The 22,964-nt window shown below is 37.1% G+C and overlaps 1 protein-coding gene across 1 annotated transcript in view; it reads left to right on the plus strand.

Moving 5' to 3' along the window:
- LOC140732044 (thrombospondin type-1 domain-containing protein 7A-like) overlaps positions 1–22,964 on the plus strand; it is a 547,816-nt gene that overhangs the window by 134,465 nt on the left and 390,387 nt on the right. The window contains exons 4-5 of the mRNA XM_073054149.1: positions 3,554–3,804; positions 6,608–7,133. Of these exons, the coding sequence (XP_072910250.1) occupies positions 6,974–7,133 (160 nt within the window). The 5' untranslated portion in view covers positions 3,554–3,804; positions 6,608–6,973. The remainder of the gene's footprint in view (positions 1–3,553; positions 3,805–6,607; positions 7,134–22,964) is intronic.

The following is a 22,964-nucleotide window of genomic DNA, read 5'->3' on the forward strand; positions in this document are numbered from 1 at the left end:
ACTTGGTCAGAGATTCTGACATGACCATCATCAATCATCTTCCATAAATAATCTGATCTAATTATGTTTTCATTGTAATGCACAGAAATAACCAAGTTGAATAGTGACTGAACATCAAACCAAAGTGAGAAAACATGGCATTGTTTGTACTAATACGTTGTCACTGGACAACTTCCACTTTCAAAGAAAGTGATAAAATAAATAAGCATTTTAAAATATGTTTTACTCTATAATTTTTCTCTTCCATCCCGTGAGGAAGTGTTGTAGTTTATCATGTTTCAGCGTTATTAAGCAACCTCCTGCAACTTGGATAATCAATCATATGCAAATTAAGACAGTAAGGGAAAAATTGTTTATTTCTGCACTTGCAGTTTAACTAATTTCATGGATTTAGCTCATTAAGAGACATTGTTGGAGGACATATAACAGACTGTAATGCAGCCTGATATTCAAACCAGTAATTTAAATGGATAGATAATCAGCATGGCTTCATTACTAGCTTGGGATTCTCTTTGCTTAATGTGCCTCTATGTCTTCCACACCACTTGCTTTTTAATGACCAAATGCATCAGTTTCTGCATGATAGCAGTCAATATATCTATTCAGGCAAACAAGTGCAGTAAGTTCCTCATGATGGACATACATGCACACCTTTCCAGGTCAATGATAACAATCAGAAATGGGAACACATGCTGATTTTTTGTTGGATATCTTGAACCAGGTGTGATAAGGTTAATTGTAGTATCACTTCTGTCACTCAAGCTTAAATCAACTGACACTGACAAGCATCCCCTTTCTCACCACCTCATTGAAATGCAGCTTTTATATAATGCCATGAGGCAACAATACCACAACATTTTTCAAAAGTAGTAATAAGCTTTTGTATCTTATTAAACTTTGTAAACTTGAAATCTTTTTAAGCATTTATTCAGATCGGATATGCATTCTTAATTGTAATCTCTCATCACTATGATTATTAAGGCTTGTATTGTAGTCACTATGTTATGCAGATAGGTTTAATTACATAAAGTATCTATTACATTCATCCATCTTTCCACCTTTTCAATAGCAACAGCCAAAGAAGAACCTGATGAAAAATAGTGATCAGTTTTGTCTGAAATGAAAGATATGGATACTAGATATGAACACGATATCTAAACAGACGCCTGCAACTTAATTACTAATGTTCAAATGAAGAAATGAAATGTTTATGCAAAAGCAGCAAGTATTTCTATAAATGTATTTGGAAAAAATACATTAACCATAAACTGAAATAGAAACTTTTAAAAATACATTAACCATAAACTGAAATAGAAACTTTAAAAAAAAACTAGTTATTGGAGCATTTTTTTATTGCAGTACAGCATTTGAAGGTTTTATTTTGCTTTCCTCATTACGAGTGTTATGATAATGCGAAAGTAATGCTTTGGTTTTTATGTGCTAAATGATGGAACAAAAATCAAAAATAAATCAAATACATGTCCATCTCTCCACAGTTGCTTTGTGATCCATATAGCAAATTCAGAATTTTCTGCTTTATTTCAAATTTCCAACACCTACAGTACTTCACTTTTCATCTACAATTAGCAACTTCACCAATTTGCGTTCCAATTGGTAAAATATATCATTTGTTTAAGCCAAACAGTAATGGTCTAAGTGTACAGATAAAATGTGAAATCCTGCTCAAGGATTCATATAGAGTTTTTTTTTGATCCACATATAATCCCTGTACATGTGGGTTTCTAAAATATTTATTGGAAAAGAAATCTTAAATTTTCAAAGTCATATGGCTTTCTATCAGAAGGTAAACAGTCCGTAGACATTTGCAATGTATTAATGGAGCACAGGTCTGATTACATTATATGAGAATTAGCATGTTCTCATCCTGATGCCAGGTCAAAGGCATTAATGGAATTAAAAAGCTCAGTGTCAACCCCCAGTACTGAACAGAAAAATGTACTCACTCCTTATAGTACTTAAACCAACATTGAGATGGTAACCAGGCTCACGTGATTTTCTTTTAAAATTTGACAGAAAGTATCAGCAAACTATTCAGTATTATGATGGTACTTTAAAAGTTATTACTTCATATTCCTACTCAATAATCTCAAAATGAACAGCAAACAGAAGAGGAAAAATTGAACATTTATTTGTTTTTTTAGCTAAGGTTATTCAACTCAATTGTCACACCATTCTTCATCCCAGTTGAGAACACCATCTGTGTTAAGTAGAATAAAGATCAAAAACAAATAATCTTTCTGATCAGATCACCTCTGTAATTCTGAGTCTTCAAACACAATTTATGACCTTTACCACTGATAGTCATTTTGATTCTATTACATTTTAAAAATGTACTATGTCTCCATTATATTTCCTTAAAAGTAATAAAAGTAATTATCTGTGAAAAATTTAGACATACCGAACATTTAAGCACTAGATTAACAGCCTGAGATCCACCTTTGCAAATACTGAGCTTTTAACTCTTCTTCTATAAGGTTGTATTAGTACAACATTTTTCATATTAACTACTTGAAACTTGTCAGTAAAAGTGTTATAAGTCAACCCTGTAAGGTATCATTGTCAAGTAAGCAGAAGGTAACTTACTTGTGTGACAAGCTCATAATTCACAAGTGTTCCAGATGGTAGTGAAGGATGTCGATCTCTCATGCATGTGAAACAAGGACACTCAATGAATTTGACTGAGTTGTTCCATTTATTGAATAAAGCTTCATTTAGTTCCATTTAGTGGTGTTGGTTTGAACATATATACAAGTGAAAGTAATTTTATTCTTGTAATTTTCCACCTACGTTGATCCCTGCAAAAGAATTCTGGATCACACAGTGATGCTGGAACTATAGAAATTATTATTTTAATACTATAAAAAATTAATATGATTTTTAATTGTACTATGCATCACAATGTGACGGTTTGCACAAAGTGCAATTCATATGGTATGATTCAATTATTTTCAGTATGTTGGTTGGGTCCAAGTTGATTGTATTCCCCTATAGGATTGTTATGAATTTCAAAGGATAACTAAATATCTAATGTGTTTCTACAGAATTTTGGATAATATAAAATGCCACATGATCCACTTGTATTTCTTTAGCTGAATATTCTAAAGATCAATGCTACTACATGTGTTGCTAGTCACAAACTTATTTTCCTTCAAAGTGATTCACTTCAAGAATCCACAAATTCATGTATAACTTTTATCTGAGCTTCAAAAATACCTTTCATCATCAGTTTATTTATTTTTGCTTCTTTAATCTTGGTAACATTAGATATATTATTTTTACTCTTATACTCATCTGCTCTGCTCTAGAACACCTTGGTTCGTTAATATCTACCCACTATTCATTTTCCAATATATTAAATTTAAGCTCTCCACACCCATCTCCAAACCTGACTATGGTTATTATTGTATAAAGGAGCTATTTAAATTGAATTAGCATTTGATTGTTTCAATAAAACATTTTCTTCTGAAATGTAAAGTGTGAAGATAACAGGAATATTAACATTTTCTCTCTTTTCTCATTTATTCCACTAAAGTTATCTACTCCTGCTACACCATTGTTTCACAGTTGTCAGCACCTCCGGATTAGTTACTCAAGCTGTCACATTTTATGGGGCAACCAAAACTGTATATCAAGAAAATCTGCAGATACCGAAAATCCAAAGCAACACCCAAAAAAATGCTCGAGGAACTGATGAAGGGTCTTGGCCTGAAACATTGCCTGTTTACTCTTTTCCATTGATGCTGTCTGGCCTGCTGAGTTCCTCCATCATTTTGTCTAAATTGTGTATGTCCACTTTTCAACATTCTACAGTATTCATTATGACTAAAATCAATCCACACTTCTCTAGCAACTGGTTATGGAGTGGACTTGTGATATATGCGCACTGCTCTAGCTGAGATCATCTATCTTGGAGTAAACTAGGGACTTTCTACATCCACGTGAGTTGTTTGAACACTAGGTGATGTGTTTATCTATTGGGTTACTGTTAGCAATGTAATGAATATCTCCTTCTTCTTGGGCCCTTAGTTCCTAGTGGAGCATTGTCCATTGATGACCTTCTATCTCCAAAGCCAGTACAGTTGGAGTTCATCAATGCTTCTGTAATCCATAGTAGAGTTTCACCAGAGCTCTGTTGGCTGGCCTTGCCCATTTCCAGACTCATGACGGAGATGTAGGGTTGGACTTTGAGAGGCTGAGGTTCAGGGGCTCTTTAACCCTTACATACCGTTTGGGTCAAATTTGACCCGTTTTGACATTTAACAGCAGTAAAAACACCCTAAATGCCATTTTTTCAGCCGAAATTTGATGACTTTTCCTAAAGTGACCCAAAATGTGCAAAAATGAAAATATTTAAACATTTTATTTTGTACAGGTGCTACAAATTTTTGTTCATTGAGGCTGTTCTGGGTCAAATCTGACCCATATCTACTGAAATGGATTTTAGATCTCTGAAATATTAATTAAGGATTAATCACCCATTTATTAATGTCAGATAGGCTATTTATACAGTCTAAATAATTCTGTGGTTCAAAATTTCGCATAGACAAGTGTGATGAGGGGATCCTTGGGCTGGGTCAAAGTTGACCCTGACTAGACTGTGAAGGTATAGAATATGAACAGTATGCAAGGGTTAAATGTTATTTTATCTCCTTCTATGTCATTTTAAAAAATCTGTTAATGTTCTGAAATTTTATTGATTGCTGTTTACTTATTTTCAGATCATTTTGTTATTTATTCCTAGATTTTTATGGAGCTCCACTTCATGATCATTTATCATCTTTATTTCATTATTTAATTCAATTGTGTTGCAGATTCAGAAGGTGATTAATACAGTAACCTCTTTCTGGTTTATTCAACCCCTCTCCTAATATTTTCTAATCCCAGTGACCCTCTGCTGCTCATAGTGTGGAAAGAGCATATGGCACCAAATTTCTATGTCACAAAATAATACCAATTATATAATCTTTGACGCTGCACCAATTAGCAAGATGGTAATAAAAGGGAAGACCTAGACATAAACTGTATTCTGTTTTAAGTGTATAACTACAGGGAACCTTTTAGAAACATCTTTGAATTTGATGTAATTTTTCATTTCTAAATGTGTTTTTTAGGATTAAATTTCAGAATACAATATTATTGAAAAAATACTTAGAATTGAGCCAAATAATCTGCTTTAAACATTTCTTAATCAATCACGGATTGATCTGCAGGATTAAACTACAAATTTAATTTAAAATCAGAAAGGAATATTTGCTTATTACACAGAAAGTGTGAGTAATTGACAAATTGTCATCAGTGAGTTGACCAACCTCTTATTCCTCAGATAAAACCTCCCCATATTGATGGTGGTCCTCATGTATTTCTGAGTTACCATGAGCTGATTTCTCCACCCTCAGCTCGCCCTCTGACTCTCCCCATTATTTACATGCATCACCTAGATATTGTACTGATACAAGGATTAACCGTCACGTTTGCCACACAAGATTCTCAACAGATCAAGTTGAGTAGGTACACAAATTATGTCGCTGTGCGGGATAATTACGAAACATTTTCAATAGTGACTGTGGAAAATGCTCTCCGCAAGTTCTGTCCTGGTTTACACATCCTTGCCTGTTTACAGTCCATTTACTTTTGTCACAAGTTTCTTTTCACAACTGTACAAGAATACAACAAAATGAAGTCTTCATGTAATTTTAATCGACTTACACAGCCACTGTTGAAGGCAACTTAATCAGTCCAATATACCTTAAGTGACATCTTTATGGGCTAAAATATTTGTTTGGTCAATTATAGTCACACAATGAAATAAACACTGCTTGACGCAGGTTGTGGTTTAAGTACTAACGTAATTATGAACGTAATCACGTCGTCCTAAAAATGTTCTTTTTTGCAAACGATTTTGATGAAAATATACTGGAGTTCATCGTCCAGCTCAGGTTCCGGCATTGAACAGCTGCCAAACTACTGGGAGTTTCGCTTTGGTATTATTTTCTACCCAGAGTCCATAAAATCAGCGACAATATAAATCCTTACTTATCTGCTCTATCGGACGATAATTTTTTGATCGTTGCTTGCATTCTGACAGTCGGGGTAAAGTAACCACACTCTCTGCTCAGGGGCAATCGTAGGAACACGCTGCAGAGTTTTTTAGACACTAAATCTCTTTGAGGTAAAAAGAGGTGGATAAACAAAAGGGAATTTGTCGGGCTCTCGTTGCCAATTTCCACTGGTGTAGGAATATTTAAATCGGCGATGTGTGGGAATTATCTAATCGATGTTTTTTTAAAAAAAAATCAAATACATTTGCAACGGATGGGTGTGGAGAGCTTGAAAGAAAGAGACAAACTGACAGGCCTCCCAGGGGAGGGCTCAGAAATTTTCCCCACCCCCTCCCTCTCACAAGCGCTCAACTATCCACCTCCGTACATCTCACTGCTTTGACTTTCTTGTTGCTGTGAGATGCAGGTGCAGACACGCATATGCTCGTGTGCCTTTGCACATGGTTATATATTGAGTGTAGACAGCAGTATTCTGCAGCAAAGCTAGGCAGTGACATTACTGCGTTTGTTTCTTTCTTCCCGTGCAGCTGGTGTGAATGACTTGCAGCCGTGTACAAGACCCGAGTGACCCGCTGTATCAGCCGGAGCCCCTCATGGACAGCTGCTTCCCTTAGCTGATTGAAACCTGCCGTTAGTCACTGACTTGGAAGGAAAGGAGACGGTGGCAGCTCAGGTTGTTATTGTTTTCAGCCGAAAGCACCTTTTTGTTTTCCATATTCGGGAAGCGAGCGTTCTGGAGAAAGACTTTCTTTATCAACAGCTCCTGGTGAACGCGCAGCAAGAGAATTAAGATAAGAGGGGAAAAGAGAGACATCAATAACGGGGCAAGGGTTACAGTATCCTTTGTCTCTCGAACTGGAGTCACACTGAAGCAGGCTGGTGATCCTGGAGCTATGGGACCGAGAAAGAAAAGCAGCCCTTCAATCAGCTGTCTCAAGAACTGTGCTGCTTCAGCACGGGGTATTGGTGTGGTGTTAACCCTGGTCTTTGGGATCTGGACTGTTACAGCAGCAGCGGAAGAGGAGTTTCAGTCTGTATATGTTTGGAAACCAGGTAGGAGAGACATAACAAAGGTTCTCATTCGTTTCTAAGCACGTTGCATAGAACAAATACAACTAGGTTTCAAATACTGGGGTTACAGCAAAGTTCTCCCTTTTGAATACTCGGAGTAATTCAGAATTTTATCGTGGGACGAAATGAGTTGCATTTCATATGACTGCTTGTGGTCCATTTTTCTACTAATTGAACGCTTTGCTTGACAATCCAATCGGGTGGGGGGGGGAGTGGAATGTTTTGGGAACCACCGATATTCTCTGTGGGAAGTAGCAATTCCATTTTGTCATTACCCTGCAGGAAGTCTATTTCCACAGCTGAGACGGAGCGTCCCACCTCGTAGCCTAACTCAGTACCAGCATACACAAGCACCGAGCAGTCATGATGACTTGTTCTCTAGGCGTCAGTGATGGGAGTCCCCACTTGACCGCTAATGCCATGTGTGCTTGTATTGTCAAATACTTAGAAAAATGTTTAAATCAGTATTTGCATAACTGGAGGTGTTAAGTATACGATAGTAGCTAATTACATTCGGGGCATTAAAATAACTTAAATTCCACATTGTCATTAAACAACTTTCACCTTACCATTAAGTTGCGTATGTCTGCAATGATGTTAGTACATGCGAGGTACTCGGTTTCCAATCTAATACTGTACTTGATGGGTTGAAGACAAAGGGATTTACAGGGATTCTCCTGATCTGCTGAAAGTTCGGCAGAAATACTCGCAAATTGCTGTAAATCGCGGGAGAACTCTCATAGAGATATTACCTCGCACGAACTAACTGGTACCCGATTTTACAGATCCAAAATATTTTGACGCTACGAGACTTAATTCTCAATAACTAATACCCGAGGCAGACTTAATAGTTTAACTGGGGTTTACCAATGACTCTTACACCATAAAATACCAGTTTAGTCCAGTGCTTGTTCGCCATTGGCGCCTTAAGGGTAAGTTTATCAATCCCATACTGATGGTTGGTGGGGAGAGTAGTTTGAAAGTTGATTTCTATTTACAGCATTACCTCTGACCCAGGCTCCCTCTATAACCTTACACTAGGAGGGAAAGATCCATAAATTCGGCTTTGTTAGTAACCTTAAGTGCTCTTTGCTTGCCATTTTGCAAATTCGTGCTTATTTGATACAACAAAAATCTGCTGTAACTAGCACCAAGCGCACACTAGTTAATTTACAACTATTCTGATAACTTGGATTTTCAAACAGATTGCATCTTGCCAGGAGTTCAATTAGATTTTGATTCTATCTTTTATATGCTGCCATCGTCAGTCTAGAACAAAATTGCACACAGCATGTGCTAAAGAAAGACTTTCTCAAAAATGGCATAATCATTCACATTTGATCTAAGTTATTGTGTTTCAACTGGGTTGGTGGTCTCAGCATTACAATATAAGTGTGCAATAACTTTCAAAGTCATTGGAGAATAGTTTGCAGTATAAACAGGAATGAATACTGTCAACAAATGTGCTATATATTTGAATGCATGAAGTATGTATATGAAACAAGGTAGATGAGCTTATAATACAGATAGGAATCTGTAGGTATGATGTTTTGAGCATCACAGAGAAGTGGATGAAAGTAGGTCCCAGCTGGGAGCTAAATATCCAAAGATGCACATTCTGTTGAAAAGACAGGCAGGTGGGCAAAGGGGGTGGGGTGGGTCTGTTGTGAACAAATGTAATCAAATCTTTAGCAAAAAGTGACACAGGGTCAGATGATGTAGAATCCTCGTAGGCATAGTTAAAGATAAAAAGAGCAAGGGTAAGAAGATTCTGATGGGAGTTATGTATGGGCCTACTAATAGCTAACTGGATGTGGGGTGCAAACTACATTTGGTGATAAAAAGGGCAAGTAATAAAGAGAATGTTACTGAGATGATGGGGGATTTCAACATACAGGTAAACCAGGAAACATCAGTTTGGTAGTGGATACCAAGAGAGGGAATCTGTAGAATACATATAAGATTTTTTTAAGAACAGCTTTTTGTTGAGCTCATGAGGTAAAAGGCAATTCTGGATTTGGTGTGCATGAACCAGATTTGATTAGGGAGTTGAAGGTAAAGGAACCCTTAGGGGTTAGTAATCAGAATATGACAAAATTCACCCTGTGATTTGATAGGAAGAAGCTACCATTGGATGTATCAGTGTAACAATTGAGTAAAGATATCTTCAAAGCCATGAAAGATAAGCTGGCCAAAGCTGATTGGAAGGGACCTCTAGTAAGGATGATGATACAGCAGCAATGGAGGAAGTTTCTGTGAGTAATTTAGATGATGCAAGATAATTTCTTCCCAAAAAGAAGTATTCTAAAATGAGCGTGAGGCAACTGTAGTTGACAAGAGAAGTCAAAGAGGGTATAAAAGCAAAAGAGGGCACCAAGTTAGAAGATTAGGAAGCTTTTGAAAAACAGACGGCAACTAATAAAATCAATAAGGGGAGAAAAGATGAAATGTAAAGGTAACCTAGCTAATAATATAGAAAAAGATGCTGTAATTTTTAAAAAGATAGATAAAAAGCAAAAAAAAAAGCAATGAGTTGATATTTGACTGCTGGAAAGTTAGGCTGGAGAAGTAGTAATGAGGAAGAAATAAATGGGAGATGAATGAAAAAGTATTTCACATCATTCTTCACCATGGAAGTCAGGTCAGAAAATCAGGAGGTGGGGGAAGAAGTGAGTGTAGTTGCTATGACTAAGGAGGAGATGTTTGGGAAGCTGAATAGTCTGAAGGTGTTTAAACCACGTGGATTGGATGGATTGCACCCCAGGATTCTGAAGCAGCTGAAGCGATGGTGGAGATATCCGTAGTCATCTTTTAAGAATCATTAGAATTGGGATGGTTCCAGAAAATTGAAAAATGTTGCAAATGGCACTCCATTCTATAAAACGTGAGGAAGGCAAAACAGAAGAAATTATAGGTTGGTTAGACTCACTTCAATGGTTGGTAAAATGTCGGAGTCAATTATTAAGGATGAGGTTTTAGGGTACTTGGAAACGCATGATAAAATAGGCCAAAGTCAGCATAGCTTACTAAATGAGAGATCTTGCCTAACAAATATTCGAGTTCTTTGACGAACTAACAGCATTGATAAAGGAGAGTAAGTGAATATGGTATAGTTGCATTTTCAGAGCTCCTTTGAAGTTCTGCACATGAGACTGCTAAGCAAGTCCAGAGCATTTCAGGCATTGGTGACTGGCAGAAGGTTAACTGTGGGAATAAAGGGGGCCTTTTCTGATCAGCTGCCAGTGAAGGCTCAGCTACTTTTAACACAATGTATTTAAATTATCTGGATGGCAGACTTGATGGCTTTGTGGCTAAGTTTGCAGCTGTGATAGGTGGAGTGGCAAGTACTGCTGAGGGAAAACTTGGACGGGTTAGGAGAATAGGCAAAAAAGCGACAGATGGAATTCAACATGGGAAATTGTATGGTCAGCACTTTTGTAGAAGCAAATGCAAAAACAATTGTCTAAATGGGGAGAACATTCAGAAATTGGAGGTGCAAAGGGACTTTGGAGTCCTAGTGCAGGATCCTTAACCTGCAGGTTGAGTTGGTAGGAAAGCAAATGCAATTTTGGCATTGATTTCTAGAAGACTAGAATATTAAAGTAAGGATGTAATGCTGAGGCTTTATAAGGTGTTGTTCAAACCATAGTTATAGTATTATGAGCAGTTGTGGGCCCCATATCTGAAGAAAGATTTGCTGGCATTGGAGAGGGACCAGAGGAGCTTTAGGAGAATGATCCCAGGAATGAAAGGGTTAACAAAAGAGAACTTTAGATAACTTTGGGTCTGTACTTGCTGGAGCATAGAAGAATGAGAGGAGATCTTATTGAAACTTACTAAATATTGAAAAGCCTGGACAGAGAGGATGTTTCCTATAGTGGGGTAGTCTGGGATCAGAGGGCACAGCCTCAGAATACAAGGATATCCCTTCAGGACAGAGTTGAGGATAAATTTCTTTAGCCATAGGATGGTGAATCTGTGGAGTTCTTTGCAACATATTACTTTTGAGGACAAATCATTGGATATATTTAACATAGAAGTTGTTGATAGGTTCTTGATTAGTAAGGGAAGGCAGGAAAATGGGGGTGAGAGGGATCATAAATCAACATGATGGATTGGTGGAACAGACTCAATGGACCAAAGAGCCTATTTCTACTCCTGTATTTTATGGGGGGTGTTCAAGTGTTTTGTTATTTTATTATTATTATTATTTATTAAGAGATACAGCACAGTAACAGGCCCTTCTGGCCCAATGTGCCCAGACTGCCGAATTACACCAGTGTTACCAATTAATCTATTAAACCGTAGGTGTTTGGAATGTGCAAGGAAACAGCAGCGTCTGGAGGAAACCCAGTGCTCGGGAGAAAACTGAGAAAATGTACAAACTCCTTACAGACAGCGGCAGCAGTTGAACCCAGGTTCCTGGTGCCGTAATCGCTTCTCTACTCTTCTGTACTGTTTTGAGAGCAAAGCCCTAGAATAAGAGAGCATGTCTTTTGAACACAGATGAGGAGGACTTTTTTTTTAGCTAGAGTTCGGTGAATTTGTGGATGGCTATGATGTCCAGTCACTTGATACATTTAAAGCAGTGGTTGAAAGGTTTTTGATTAGTTAGTGTGTCAAAAGTAATGCAGAGAAGGCAGTGGAATAGGTTTGTAGGGAAATAATAAATCAGCTATGATTGAATGGTGGAGCAGACTCAGTGAACTAAAAGGCCTAATTTTGCTCTTATGCCTTAAGGTCTATAAGGCTCAATTCATTGTATTTTATCATGGATTAAAATGAATTCAAAAATTACAAATTCCAAAAAGGCCCAATCTGAACATATTTCTGTGTCCTAGGTGGATACAAATTTCCTTATTCACAGAATCTGCTTGTGAATGCTTTGATGATACTTTAATAATAATACATTTACTTTCTTTTTCATTCTTCTTTCCAAAATGGATAACTTCCTGTTTTCTTGTATTCTGCATCATCTTGCCCATTTACTTAAACTATTTGTAGTCTTTTATAAGCTTTGTGTCCTTCATACAGCTTGTAATTTCAGCAGATTTGACTCATTCTCTCTATCCAAGTATTAATCTTGATAGAAGCATTTGAAGCCATTAAACTGATACTACTGACACCAATTGGAGATAACCTGAAAATGATGAATTTATCCTAACACCATCTTTTGCTAGTTAACCAGTTTCTTCTGCATAGCATTATATTACTCACAATTCGCTGCACTGTTATGTGGTATCGTACAGTGTCCTTGTGTGAAACATTTTATTGAATGCCTTCTGGAAATGCAAATATATTACATACACAGCTTCCCCTTTATTAACTCAGGTGTTATATGCCCCCAGAATTATGGTGTTTGTCAAACACTATTGTACTTTCAAGAAACTATGACTGTACTTGATAGCGTTGATTTTCTAAATATACTAACATTACCTCCTCAATAACTGATCCTAACATTCTCTCAGTGACAGAAATGTGGCCCATTGACCAATAATTTCTGTATCACTCCTTTGTGGACTTACATTTGTGGTATTCTAATCTTCTTGGACCTTCCCAGAATTTGGGGAACTTTGGTGGGGGTTCCAACCAATTCCTTTAAGACTCTAAGATGCAGACGATTTGATCCAGGATATTGCCAGTTTTTAGCTTCAGTAATTAGTCTTGTCTTTTTTTTCTCTAGCAATAGGGATTTTTCAAGTACCCCTACCTTCACTTTAGTGACTTAATCATCTATTATTATTCATATGTTTTTTTGTGATTTTATCCATGAAATCTGACCCAAAATAATCATTTAGAATCTCTGCCACATCACTATTTCCAATTATCAATTCCCAATCATTATCTTCCAAAAGAACAATAATTACTTATTCCTTTTTTGAGAAGGTAACAATGAAAGCTTTTTATATTATTTATTAGTTTACTTCATATGTTATCTTAACTTCTTTATTAATTTTTGGCATCCCATGCTGGTTTGTTGCAGAAAACACCAATTCCTAGGCCTAACACTATCTTCCAAACATTGTATGCTTTTTAAAAAATCTGATACATCATTACCTATTTAGTTAGCCACGTACGGTGAATTTTTTTTGCAGTCTTCCTTTCTCACCGCACTACCTTTAACTGAAATTTTATGGCATTACTTTTGTGGCTTATTTGCTAAGATGGCAATTCCTCTGTGTAAGTCAAGGGAATGGCTGCAAGATTCGTTCTCCTTCATTGGCCAGGGTTCAGTGTGAGTATCAGTTGTGTATTTGCATCTATTCGGCTGTCTTTGATAATTTTGAACTGGGGCCTTTTAATTTTATTCTTGGCTTTTTCTTATCTACATGGTATCTCACAAAGATTAAATCTGGATTTCATTCTGATTCTGGATTAAATTCAGGCTCCAAAAGCGAGTTAGATTTCATTCTGGCAATTGCAGTCTATGAAGTTCTCCATGATTTCTTTCATCCCATTTTCAGGTTGCTTGCTTGACTTCCAGTTTTGACGTTCCACTGATTAAATACAGTACTGCAAAACAAAATGAACAGCCATTTCTTTTGAGTCTCATTACAATCCCCATGACCATGCCATTGATTACATTAATTGGACGTGTCTTCAACTCTCCTCAGCACTTTAGGCTACATGTGTTCTAGCGTCTAAACCATATACACTGGAAATATTGTTCTAATCCCTTTCCTTTTCACACATGTAACCAAGCTTGAAACCACCTCTAAGGTTTTGGTTATTTCTGTAATTATATTATTTAACTCTTTTTTGTTAATTATATCTATGAACATATTATTTTGTGATATTATTTTGCATAAAGATCTATACTAAGAAAGCCACATCCATCATCAAGGACCCCCATTATCCAGGCCATGCTCTCTTCTCACTAACACCACCAGGCAGGAGGATCAGGAGGCTTAGATCCCAGACTACTAGGTCTAGGAACCGTTCTTACCCTCCAGCCATCAGGTTGTATTTGCACAGCTTGTCTTCTTTTGCACATTGGTTGTTTGACAGTCTTTGTGTGTAATTTTATCATTGATTCCATTGTATTTCTTTGTTCTATTATGAATGCCTGCAAGAAAATTAATCTTGAGGCAATATATGGTGACGTATACATATTTTGATAATAAATCTACTTTGATTAATAAATGTGCTGTACAGTAAATGTAGTGAAATATCTTAAAGCTCTATGCATGAGTTTCTCCAAATAAAAAAGTACTACACCAAGCTGTAAAATATTAGGTTGAGTAGCAAAGGAAATGGGTGTTAAGAAGCATCTTAAAGAAATATAGTGGAATAGAAAGACAAAGAAGTTTGTGATGGGAATTCCAGAGTTTAGTGTTCAATACCCTCCAGCGGTAGAATATTTAAAAATGGGGATGCATATGAAACTGCAGTTGTAATTGAGTAACAATCTCAAGAGTACTGTTGAGCTAAGTTAGGGATATGAATAGAGAAGGCCTGGGAGGAATCTGTTTTAAACAAGAATAAGAATACTGATATTAGGATTTTACCAAATGGAAGTTGTATGGATAATACAGAGAAGTAATCTCCCCCCAACTAAATATGGAAGCTAGAGATGAAGCTAATATCTTTTAGAAAATTAGCTCAAATATTCACACAAAACTTACACAAAATGCTGGAGGAACTCAGCAGGCCAGGCAGCATCTATGGAAAATAGTTTCAGACTGAGACCCTTCAGCAGGACTGGGAAAAAAAAGATGAAGAGTAGGGTTAAAAGGTGGGGGGGGGGGGACACACAAATTTTCAGCAATATTTCTTTGTACTTATTACCAAAAATAAAGGGGTAATAATTCAATTTGCAGTCACTTTATAATTAGTAAAGATAATCAGATCCTAGATATAAGAGTACTTATCATTTGGCTTTTCAATTTTACTATAAATGCACCCAATTAGAATTTCAAGTTCTATGTATTTTGATTTCCATGTAACATTTAAATTTGAGCAGCTTTAGTTCATTAGTTTTTGGTGAGCGTTCATTCAATTAAATTTGTAATTACATTTTAAGTAAAGCTCCATCACTTAGAAATATTAAATCATTACCGAAGGAAAAAACTTAGCCTATCAAGTCTATGCTGGAAGTACAGTAACCATATCAACTTGAAATCCAAGACATGCACCAGAGAGCTGAATTAATCCTAATTAAACAAACCTCAGTTTTTATTTCAGTTTAGTGAGACAAGTAGGGACAGGTCTGATGCTGCCAAGGTTTCCTTCTGCTTTTGTTTGAAGAGGGAAATGGGCACACCTGAGTTTCTAAAATGTACTTCCAGCAGGCAAGGCTCATTGCCAGAAACATCTTCATGTAAAATTATAATTCATAAGTGAGCTTTTTGAAAAATGGGGTAATTGAACCCAAAGTTCAAAGTAATTTTATCATCAAAGTACGAGGGGTGATTTATAAGTTTGTGGCCTAAGTAGAAGGATTTTATTTTAGAAAACCCAGCACATTTATTTTTCAACATAGTCCCCTCCTACATTTACATACTTAGTCCAGCGGTTGTGGAGCATATAGATCTCCTCTTTGTGGAAGTGGTCCACAGCAGGGGTGATTGATAAGTTCGTGGCCTAAGGTAGAAGGAGATGAGTTATACAGCTCTCGTTACATGCACGTGCAGGTCAACTCTTTGAGTGACAATGCGGAAAGTTTGAAGTTAATAACTCATCTCCTTCTACCTTAGGCCATGAACTTATCAATCACCCCGTGTTGTGGGCCACTTTGGGAGGTCCAAGACACCGACTTCTACAAAGAAGGGATCCGTATGCTCCACAACCGCTGGACTAAGTGTGTAAATGTAGGAAAAATAAGTGTGCTAGGTTTTCTAAAATTGACTCATTCTACCTTAGGCCACGAATTTATCAATCACCCCTCGTACATGTATGTCACAAAACACCACCTTGACAGTTGTTTTCCTGCAGGCATTTACAGGAAAAAATATAATAGAATTTTACAGAGAAAAACAACAAACATAAATTGACAAACACCAATGTGCAAAAGAAGACAAACTGTCCCCAAATAAATGTAGTACCGAGAACATGAGTTGTGGCGAATCCTTGAAAGTGAGTCTGCAGGCCATAAAATCAGTTTAGAATCCTGGTGAATGAAGTTTTCCATCCCTGTTCAGTAGCCTGATTGTTGTAAGGTAATAGCTGTTCCTGAACCTGTTGGTGTGAGATGTACCTTCTACATGATGGTAGTAGTGAAAATCAAAGTGGCCTGGAATGGTGGGCTCTTTGATGATGGACTGAGCTGTATCCATTATGTTCTGTAGCCTTTTGTGTTCCTGGGCCTTGATGTTTCCATATCAGGCCATGATACAACTATTTAGGATACTGCACTGTGCATCTATGGAAGTTTCTGGCGACATGCTGAATCTATGCAAGCTTCTAAGAGTGCAGAGGTGCTAATGTGCCTTCTTTGGGAAGACATTTATATGCTGATCCCAGGACAAATGTTCTGATATGTTGACACAGAGGAATTTAAAGCTATTGACCCTTTCCAACTGCAATCCCCTAATGAGGAAGAAACTATAAGATACAGGAGCAAAATTAGGCCATTTGGCCCATTGAGTCTGCTCCACCATTTCATCATGGCTGATCCATTTTCCTCTTCACCCTAATCTCCTGCTTTCTCTCCATATCCATTCATGCCATGACCAATCAAGAAACTATCAATCTTTATCTTAAAAAAAAAGACTTGCCCTCCATAGCTGCCTGTGGTAATGAATTCCGCAGATTCGCTGCTCTCTAGCTAAACAAATTCTTCTCATCTCTGTTCTAAAAGGATGGCCCTCTATTCTGAGTCTATGTTCTCTGGTCATAGGCTCTCCCACCATAGGAAACATCCTGCCACATCCACACTATCAAGGCCTTTCATTATTCAATAGGTTTTAATGAGGTCACCCCTCATTCTTCTGAATTCTAGTGAATATAGGTCCAGAGCCATCAAACACTCTTCGTATAATTATTTATTCAATACTGGAATAATTTTCGTGAACTTCCTTTGAACCCTCTCCAGTTTCAGCAAATCATTTCTAAGGGGCCCAAAACTGCCCAATTCTCCAAGCGAGGCCTCACCAGTGCTTTATAAAGTCTCAACATTACATCCTTGCTTTTATATACTTGTCCTCTTGAAATGAATGCTAACATCACATTTGCCTATCTCTCAACAGATTTAACCTGAAAATGAACCCTTAGGGAATACTACACAAGGACTCCCAAGTCCCGTTGCACCTCTGTTTTTTTAATTTTTTTTCTCCATTTAGAAAATAGTCAACCATTTCATTTCTTCTATTAAAGTGGATGACCATACACTTTCTGACATTGTATTCCATCTGCCCTCTCCTTGCCCATTCTCCTAATCTGTTTAAGTCGATCTGTAGCCTCTCTACTTCCTCAAAGCTATCAGCCCCTCCACCTATCTTCATATTGTCTGCAAAGTTTGCAACAAAACCATAAATTCCATCATCCAAATCACTGACGTATAATGTAAAAAGAATTGGAACTCAACACAGACCACTGTGGAACACTACTAGTCAATGGCAGCTAACCAGAAAAGGCTCCGCTTATTCCCTCTCTTTGCCAATCAGACACTGCCACTGCCACTGCAGAATCTTTCCTGTAATACCATGGGCTTGTAGCTTTTTCAGCAGCCTTGTGTGTGGCACCAATCAAAGGCTTTCTGAAAATCCAGTATACAGCATCAACTGATTCTCTTTTGACTATCCTGCTTGTTTTATCTTCAAAGATTCAAACAGATTTGTTAGGCAAGACTTTTTCTTTGAGGAAATCATGCTGATTTTGGCCTTTTTTTATCAGGAGCCTCCAAGTACGCTGAGACTTCATCCTTAAAAATCAACTCTAACATCTTAACAACCACTGAGGCTAGACTAACTGCCTATAGTTTCCTTTCTTCTGCCTCTCTCCCTTGTTGAAAAGTGGAGTGACATCTCCATTTTTCTAGTCTTCAGGAACCATTCCAGAATCTAGTGAATCTTGAAAGATCGTTATTAATGCCTCCACAATCTCTTCAGCCACTTCTTTCTGAACCCTTGTTGCATAGCATCTGGTCCAGGTGACTTATCTACCTTCAGACCTTTCAATTTCCAAAGAACCTTCTCTCTAGTAATGGTTATTTCACACACTTAATGACCCTTGACACATGGAAATTCTACCATACTGCTAGTGTATTCCACAGTGAAGACTGATACAAAATACTCATTCAGTTCATCTGCCATTTCCTTGTCCCCCCATTACTACCTCTTCAGCATTGTTTTCCAGGGGTTCAATAGCCTCTCTCACCTCTCTTTTATACTTTACATATCTGGAGAAACTTCTGGTATTCTTTGGCTTCTTCCTGTAGTTGATAATCAGCTCTTTGGTTTTGGTTGAGTTAAGAGGTTGTTGAGGCACCATTCAACCAGATTTTCAATCTCTCCCCTAAATATCAATTTGACTCCACTTTTGCACAGTTAAAGGTTCTTGTATATGGGATACACTTGCATTTATTTGATGTTTCTCTCCAAAAATAAACAGATGTAAATACCTCCTACTTGTCCCTGTTTAGATCTGTATTTGAACTTCAGGACTGATGATGGTCTTGGACTGAAATGGCAACTGTTTATTCTTTGCTGCCTGATCTGTTGAGTTCCTCCAGAATTTTGTGTGTGTTAATCTAGATTAAATATTTGGAGATCTGAGCTAAAAAGCCAACAAGAGATGTGCTACATCCAGTGAGTTTCTCCAATGTAATCAGACACAACCCAATCTTTCTCCTTCTCCAACATTCCACCCAAAGCGTCCAAAGCATAAAATTTACAGTAAGATGATCACTTGTGTCAGTAAAGATAAACATTAAGTTTGTGTGATGTTTACTTGATTGCTGCTATTTTTCAATTAATTAACCCCTTTTATATCAACCTATTTAGGTATGCTATCAATAACGGAGTCCGGGAACATGCTATATGCCTATGGTTTAAATCAGCCTCAAATACTTTTTACATTGAAATTTAAAACAAAACAAGTCATTCCTAACATGGATACGTCATGTTTCTATATGGAATGTGAAATATATTTAACATAAACTAAAAGCATCTATGAAACTCCATATAAAAGAGGCCAGAAAGAGCAATAAATGATAAAAAAGTCATAAATTATGCATTCGCTTTGTAAATAGATTGCATTGCCCCAGCAGTTCTTATACTTTTCTGCTCTGAACAGCTTGAAAAGTTGATTTCTTTTCCTTCAGTCAGTTGTTTAATCCTTTCCATCCGCTGGTGAGTTTTAACTTTAGGGATGGACACTGCCTTCTTTGTCCGATTCTTTGTTCCATCTTCCCAATTGGTTAATTTATTCAGTACCAATTGCAATGCCAAAAAAAAATGAAGGTTCTTTGCACACTGAAAATTTTCTACTCCAAAATACCAAACTATAAAGTACAGTGATGTCATTTTGTTGGATTGTATCATTACATAATGGCTTTGATAACAATTACAAAAGCTGCACAGATCATGAAGTGAATAGTTTGGGCTGGAATATGTTTGTGTTAAAAGAAAAGCATTGACAAAGCTAAGAAGTTATATTATCAGTACTGAGGAGTGAGACCACATTGATTAAATAATTAATATTTTGTGTGGAAATGAATGTGGAATCAACGGATTTGCAGCTTATAGTTTACAAGAACAACTTGTATTGCATTTGGGTGAAAGGTCAGCTTCACAATTGTACCATTATACTGATTGTCATGTATGTGGCTGCTTTTCATTATGCATATAAAAACATTTTCAGTCTGTTTTATTAATGATGAATGCTTCTTTCAATACCAACAAAATGAGTGTAATCTCATGTTGGTATCTAGACAATGAGCCTGTCAGATGAATGCTAATTCATATTTGCATAGTGACTTCTGCCTTTAGATAAAACTTACATTATTTTTAAAGAATTGTTAACATACCGTAGCTATTTTTTGATAAACTGTCCCTTCTTAATCAGTTCATGATAGCTGTATGTCAGAGCCCATGTCAGAGGTACGTGTAGATGACTCCAATTGAAGTAATAGAGTCCCCTATTAGAAATCATTCTATAGTAAAGGCAGAAGGATGCAAATAAATGGAATATTTTGCCAAAAAAAATGGCTGCTTTCTGTGAATTACTTAATCTTAAGGAATTTCAAGGAAAAAGTCACTTAAAAAAGTCATCAGGAACAGCTTAGCACGGTAATGTCTTAATTGCCCATGTCCCTGCAATGAAAAGGAAAAATCTGCTTTTGCACAGTTTTTAAGTGCTTTTCAATACATGTCTAACCCTTTAATGGTCAATAAATACTTCTGAAGCACTGTCACTGTTATAATGTTGAACACGTGGCTGCTAATTTCTGGACAGCAGGCTCTCACAGACAATAATATGATCATGAAATCGTAAAGAAGTATGGCACGGAAATGGGTCATACAGCCCATCATGCCAATCCATGATAATCCCACTTGCCTGTATTAATTTCAAATCTTTTTATGTCAAACTCAGTCATGTACTTGTCCAAATGCCTCTTATTGCCTGCCAGAGGTGGTGAATGTTTGTGCCTGCCTTGTTCACCATTTCTGACAGCTCATTCCAGATACCAACTCCACTTCACATGAACGAACACTACCCCTCAGATCCCTTTTAAACCTCCTCCTTCTCACTTTAAATCTATGCCATTCGGTTTTAGCCATGCCTATCATGGGAAATGAACTCTGACCACCTGCTCTAATCTGTACCTCTAATAATTAATTATGTCACTTCTGTGCTTTGTTTGCTCTTGGGGAAGCAGTTCTAGCCTATCCAATCTCACCATTTTAAAAAATAAGCCCTCCAAGCCAGGCAATAACCTCATGAATTTTTTTCTCTGCATCCCTGTTGTTTAATCACATCTTCCTGTAGTACAGCAATCAGAACTGCAGACAGTAATCCAAGTGCAGCCTAAGCATATACTTTGTACAAATGTAGTATGGTATCCCAACGCTTGTACTCAGTGCCTAGGCCAATGTAGGCAAATATAGCATAAGCATACTTCACTGTCCTGTCTGTCTGTTGACTCATTCAGAGTACGATATACTTATACCTGCAGTTCTCAGTGTTTAACAAAACAGACCAGGACCCTGTCATTCACTGTCTTGCCTGACCTTGTTTAATTTTCCCAAAGTGAATCGCTTAACATTTGTTTGAGTTAAATTCCATCTAAAACAGTAAATATAATACTTATGCACTACGTCTTCCATCCCCTTGACCACTTTCCCATTCGATCTACACTCAGCAGCAACTTCATTAGGTTCATTTCTTCAGCAATGCAAATATCTAATGATGTGGCAGCAACTCAATACATAAAAGCATGTAGACATGGTTCAGACCAAACAACAGAATGGGGGAAAGATTGTGATCTAAGTGATTTTGACCATGGAATGGTTGTTGGTCTCTGTTGGGATAGTACCTAACGTATCTCATAAACTGTCGATCTCCAGGGATTTTTATGTACAACCGTCTGTAGAGTTTGCAGAAAATGGTGTGAAAAACAGGGAAGAAAAACATTCAGTGAGTGACAATTCTGTGAGCCTTGTTAGTGATAGAGGTCTGAGGAGAATGCCCAGACTGGCTGAAGCTGTCTGGAAGACAACAGAAACTCAAATAACCATGTGTTACAGCAGGTGGTGTGCCCAAGAGCATCTCTGAACACACAACATGTCAAACCTTGAAGTGGACAGGCTACATCAGCAGAAGACCAAGAACATGTACTCAGTGGACACTTCATGATGCCATCTGCAAACTTACTAATTAAGTCACTGATGCTTTATATAAAGAAGACAACCGGACTCAGCGCTAATCCCTACAGCACATCATTGTTCATAAGCATGTAGTTTGAAAGCAAACCGCTACTGCCACTCTGCCTCCTGAACTTTATAAATACACATGTGGGTATAAGAGATTTATTAAATTGATTTTAGGGATGAGGGCTTTTGATATACAAATTGGAGATATTAAGGCTTTTTCCTTTAGAACAGAAAATGTCCAAAGGGAATTTGATTGAAATTTTAACATTATGAAGATTATAGACAGGAGTAGATCTCCTTTTCAACTATTGGTACCTAACATATGTCAACAAAAAGAATGGCATGGAGGAAAGCTTTGGGGATAGTGAGGCAATCAGCTGGGAAGAACTCTTCAAAGATGTCCTCAATGGAGACTGTCTCACTGAGATGTCTATGCTTGACTGTATCCTACAACAAACTATAGACTGGCACAAGAAGTTCTAATAATGCTGCAAATCTTGGGCAATGCAGACAAAATGCTGGAGGAACTCAGCAAGTCAGGCACCATCTGTAGAAGGGAATAAACAGTCGATGTTTCAGGCTGAGGCCCTTCTGCAGGACTGGAAAGGACTTTTTGTTTTCTAGGATTGGTAGACAAGATCTTAGTCCCATTGTTAGACATACATTAAAAATTTGGTTTCAGTTCCGCAGATTTTTTGATTTAAATAACTTTGTTCTTTCTAGTAATATCCTTCTTAACTATTTTTTATACCATCAATTTTAGATAAGGCCTTTTAAACATAGAAAACTAAGGGAATAAAAACTTTTCTAGATTTGTTTTTAGAGGATTGTTTAATGTCTTTTTCGGAGCTAGTGGACAAATATGATTTATCTAATGCATGATTGTTTAGATATTTACAAGTTAGGAATTCTTTGCATGATTTGTTACCGAATTACGCATTTGCTCATTTGCCAAATATGATAAGGATTGATAGCCATTGAATTTACGAATGATGTCTAA

This window comes from Hemitrygon akajei, chromosome 8 (genome assembly GCF_048418815.1).
Source record: "Hemitrygon akajei chromosome 8, sHemAka1.3, whole genome shotgun sequence".
Taxonomy (NCBI): Eukaryota; Metazoa; Chordata; class Chondrichthyes; order Myliobatiformes; family Dasyatidae; genus Hemitrygon; species Hemitrygon akajei.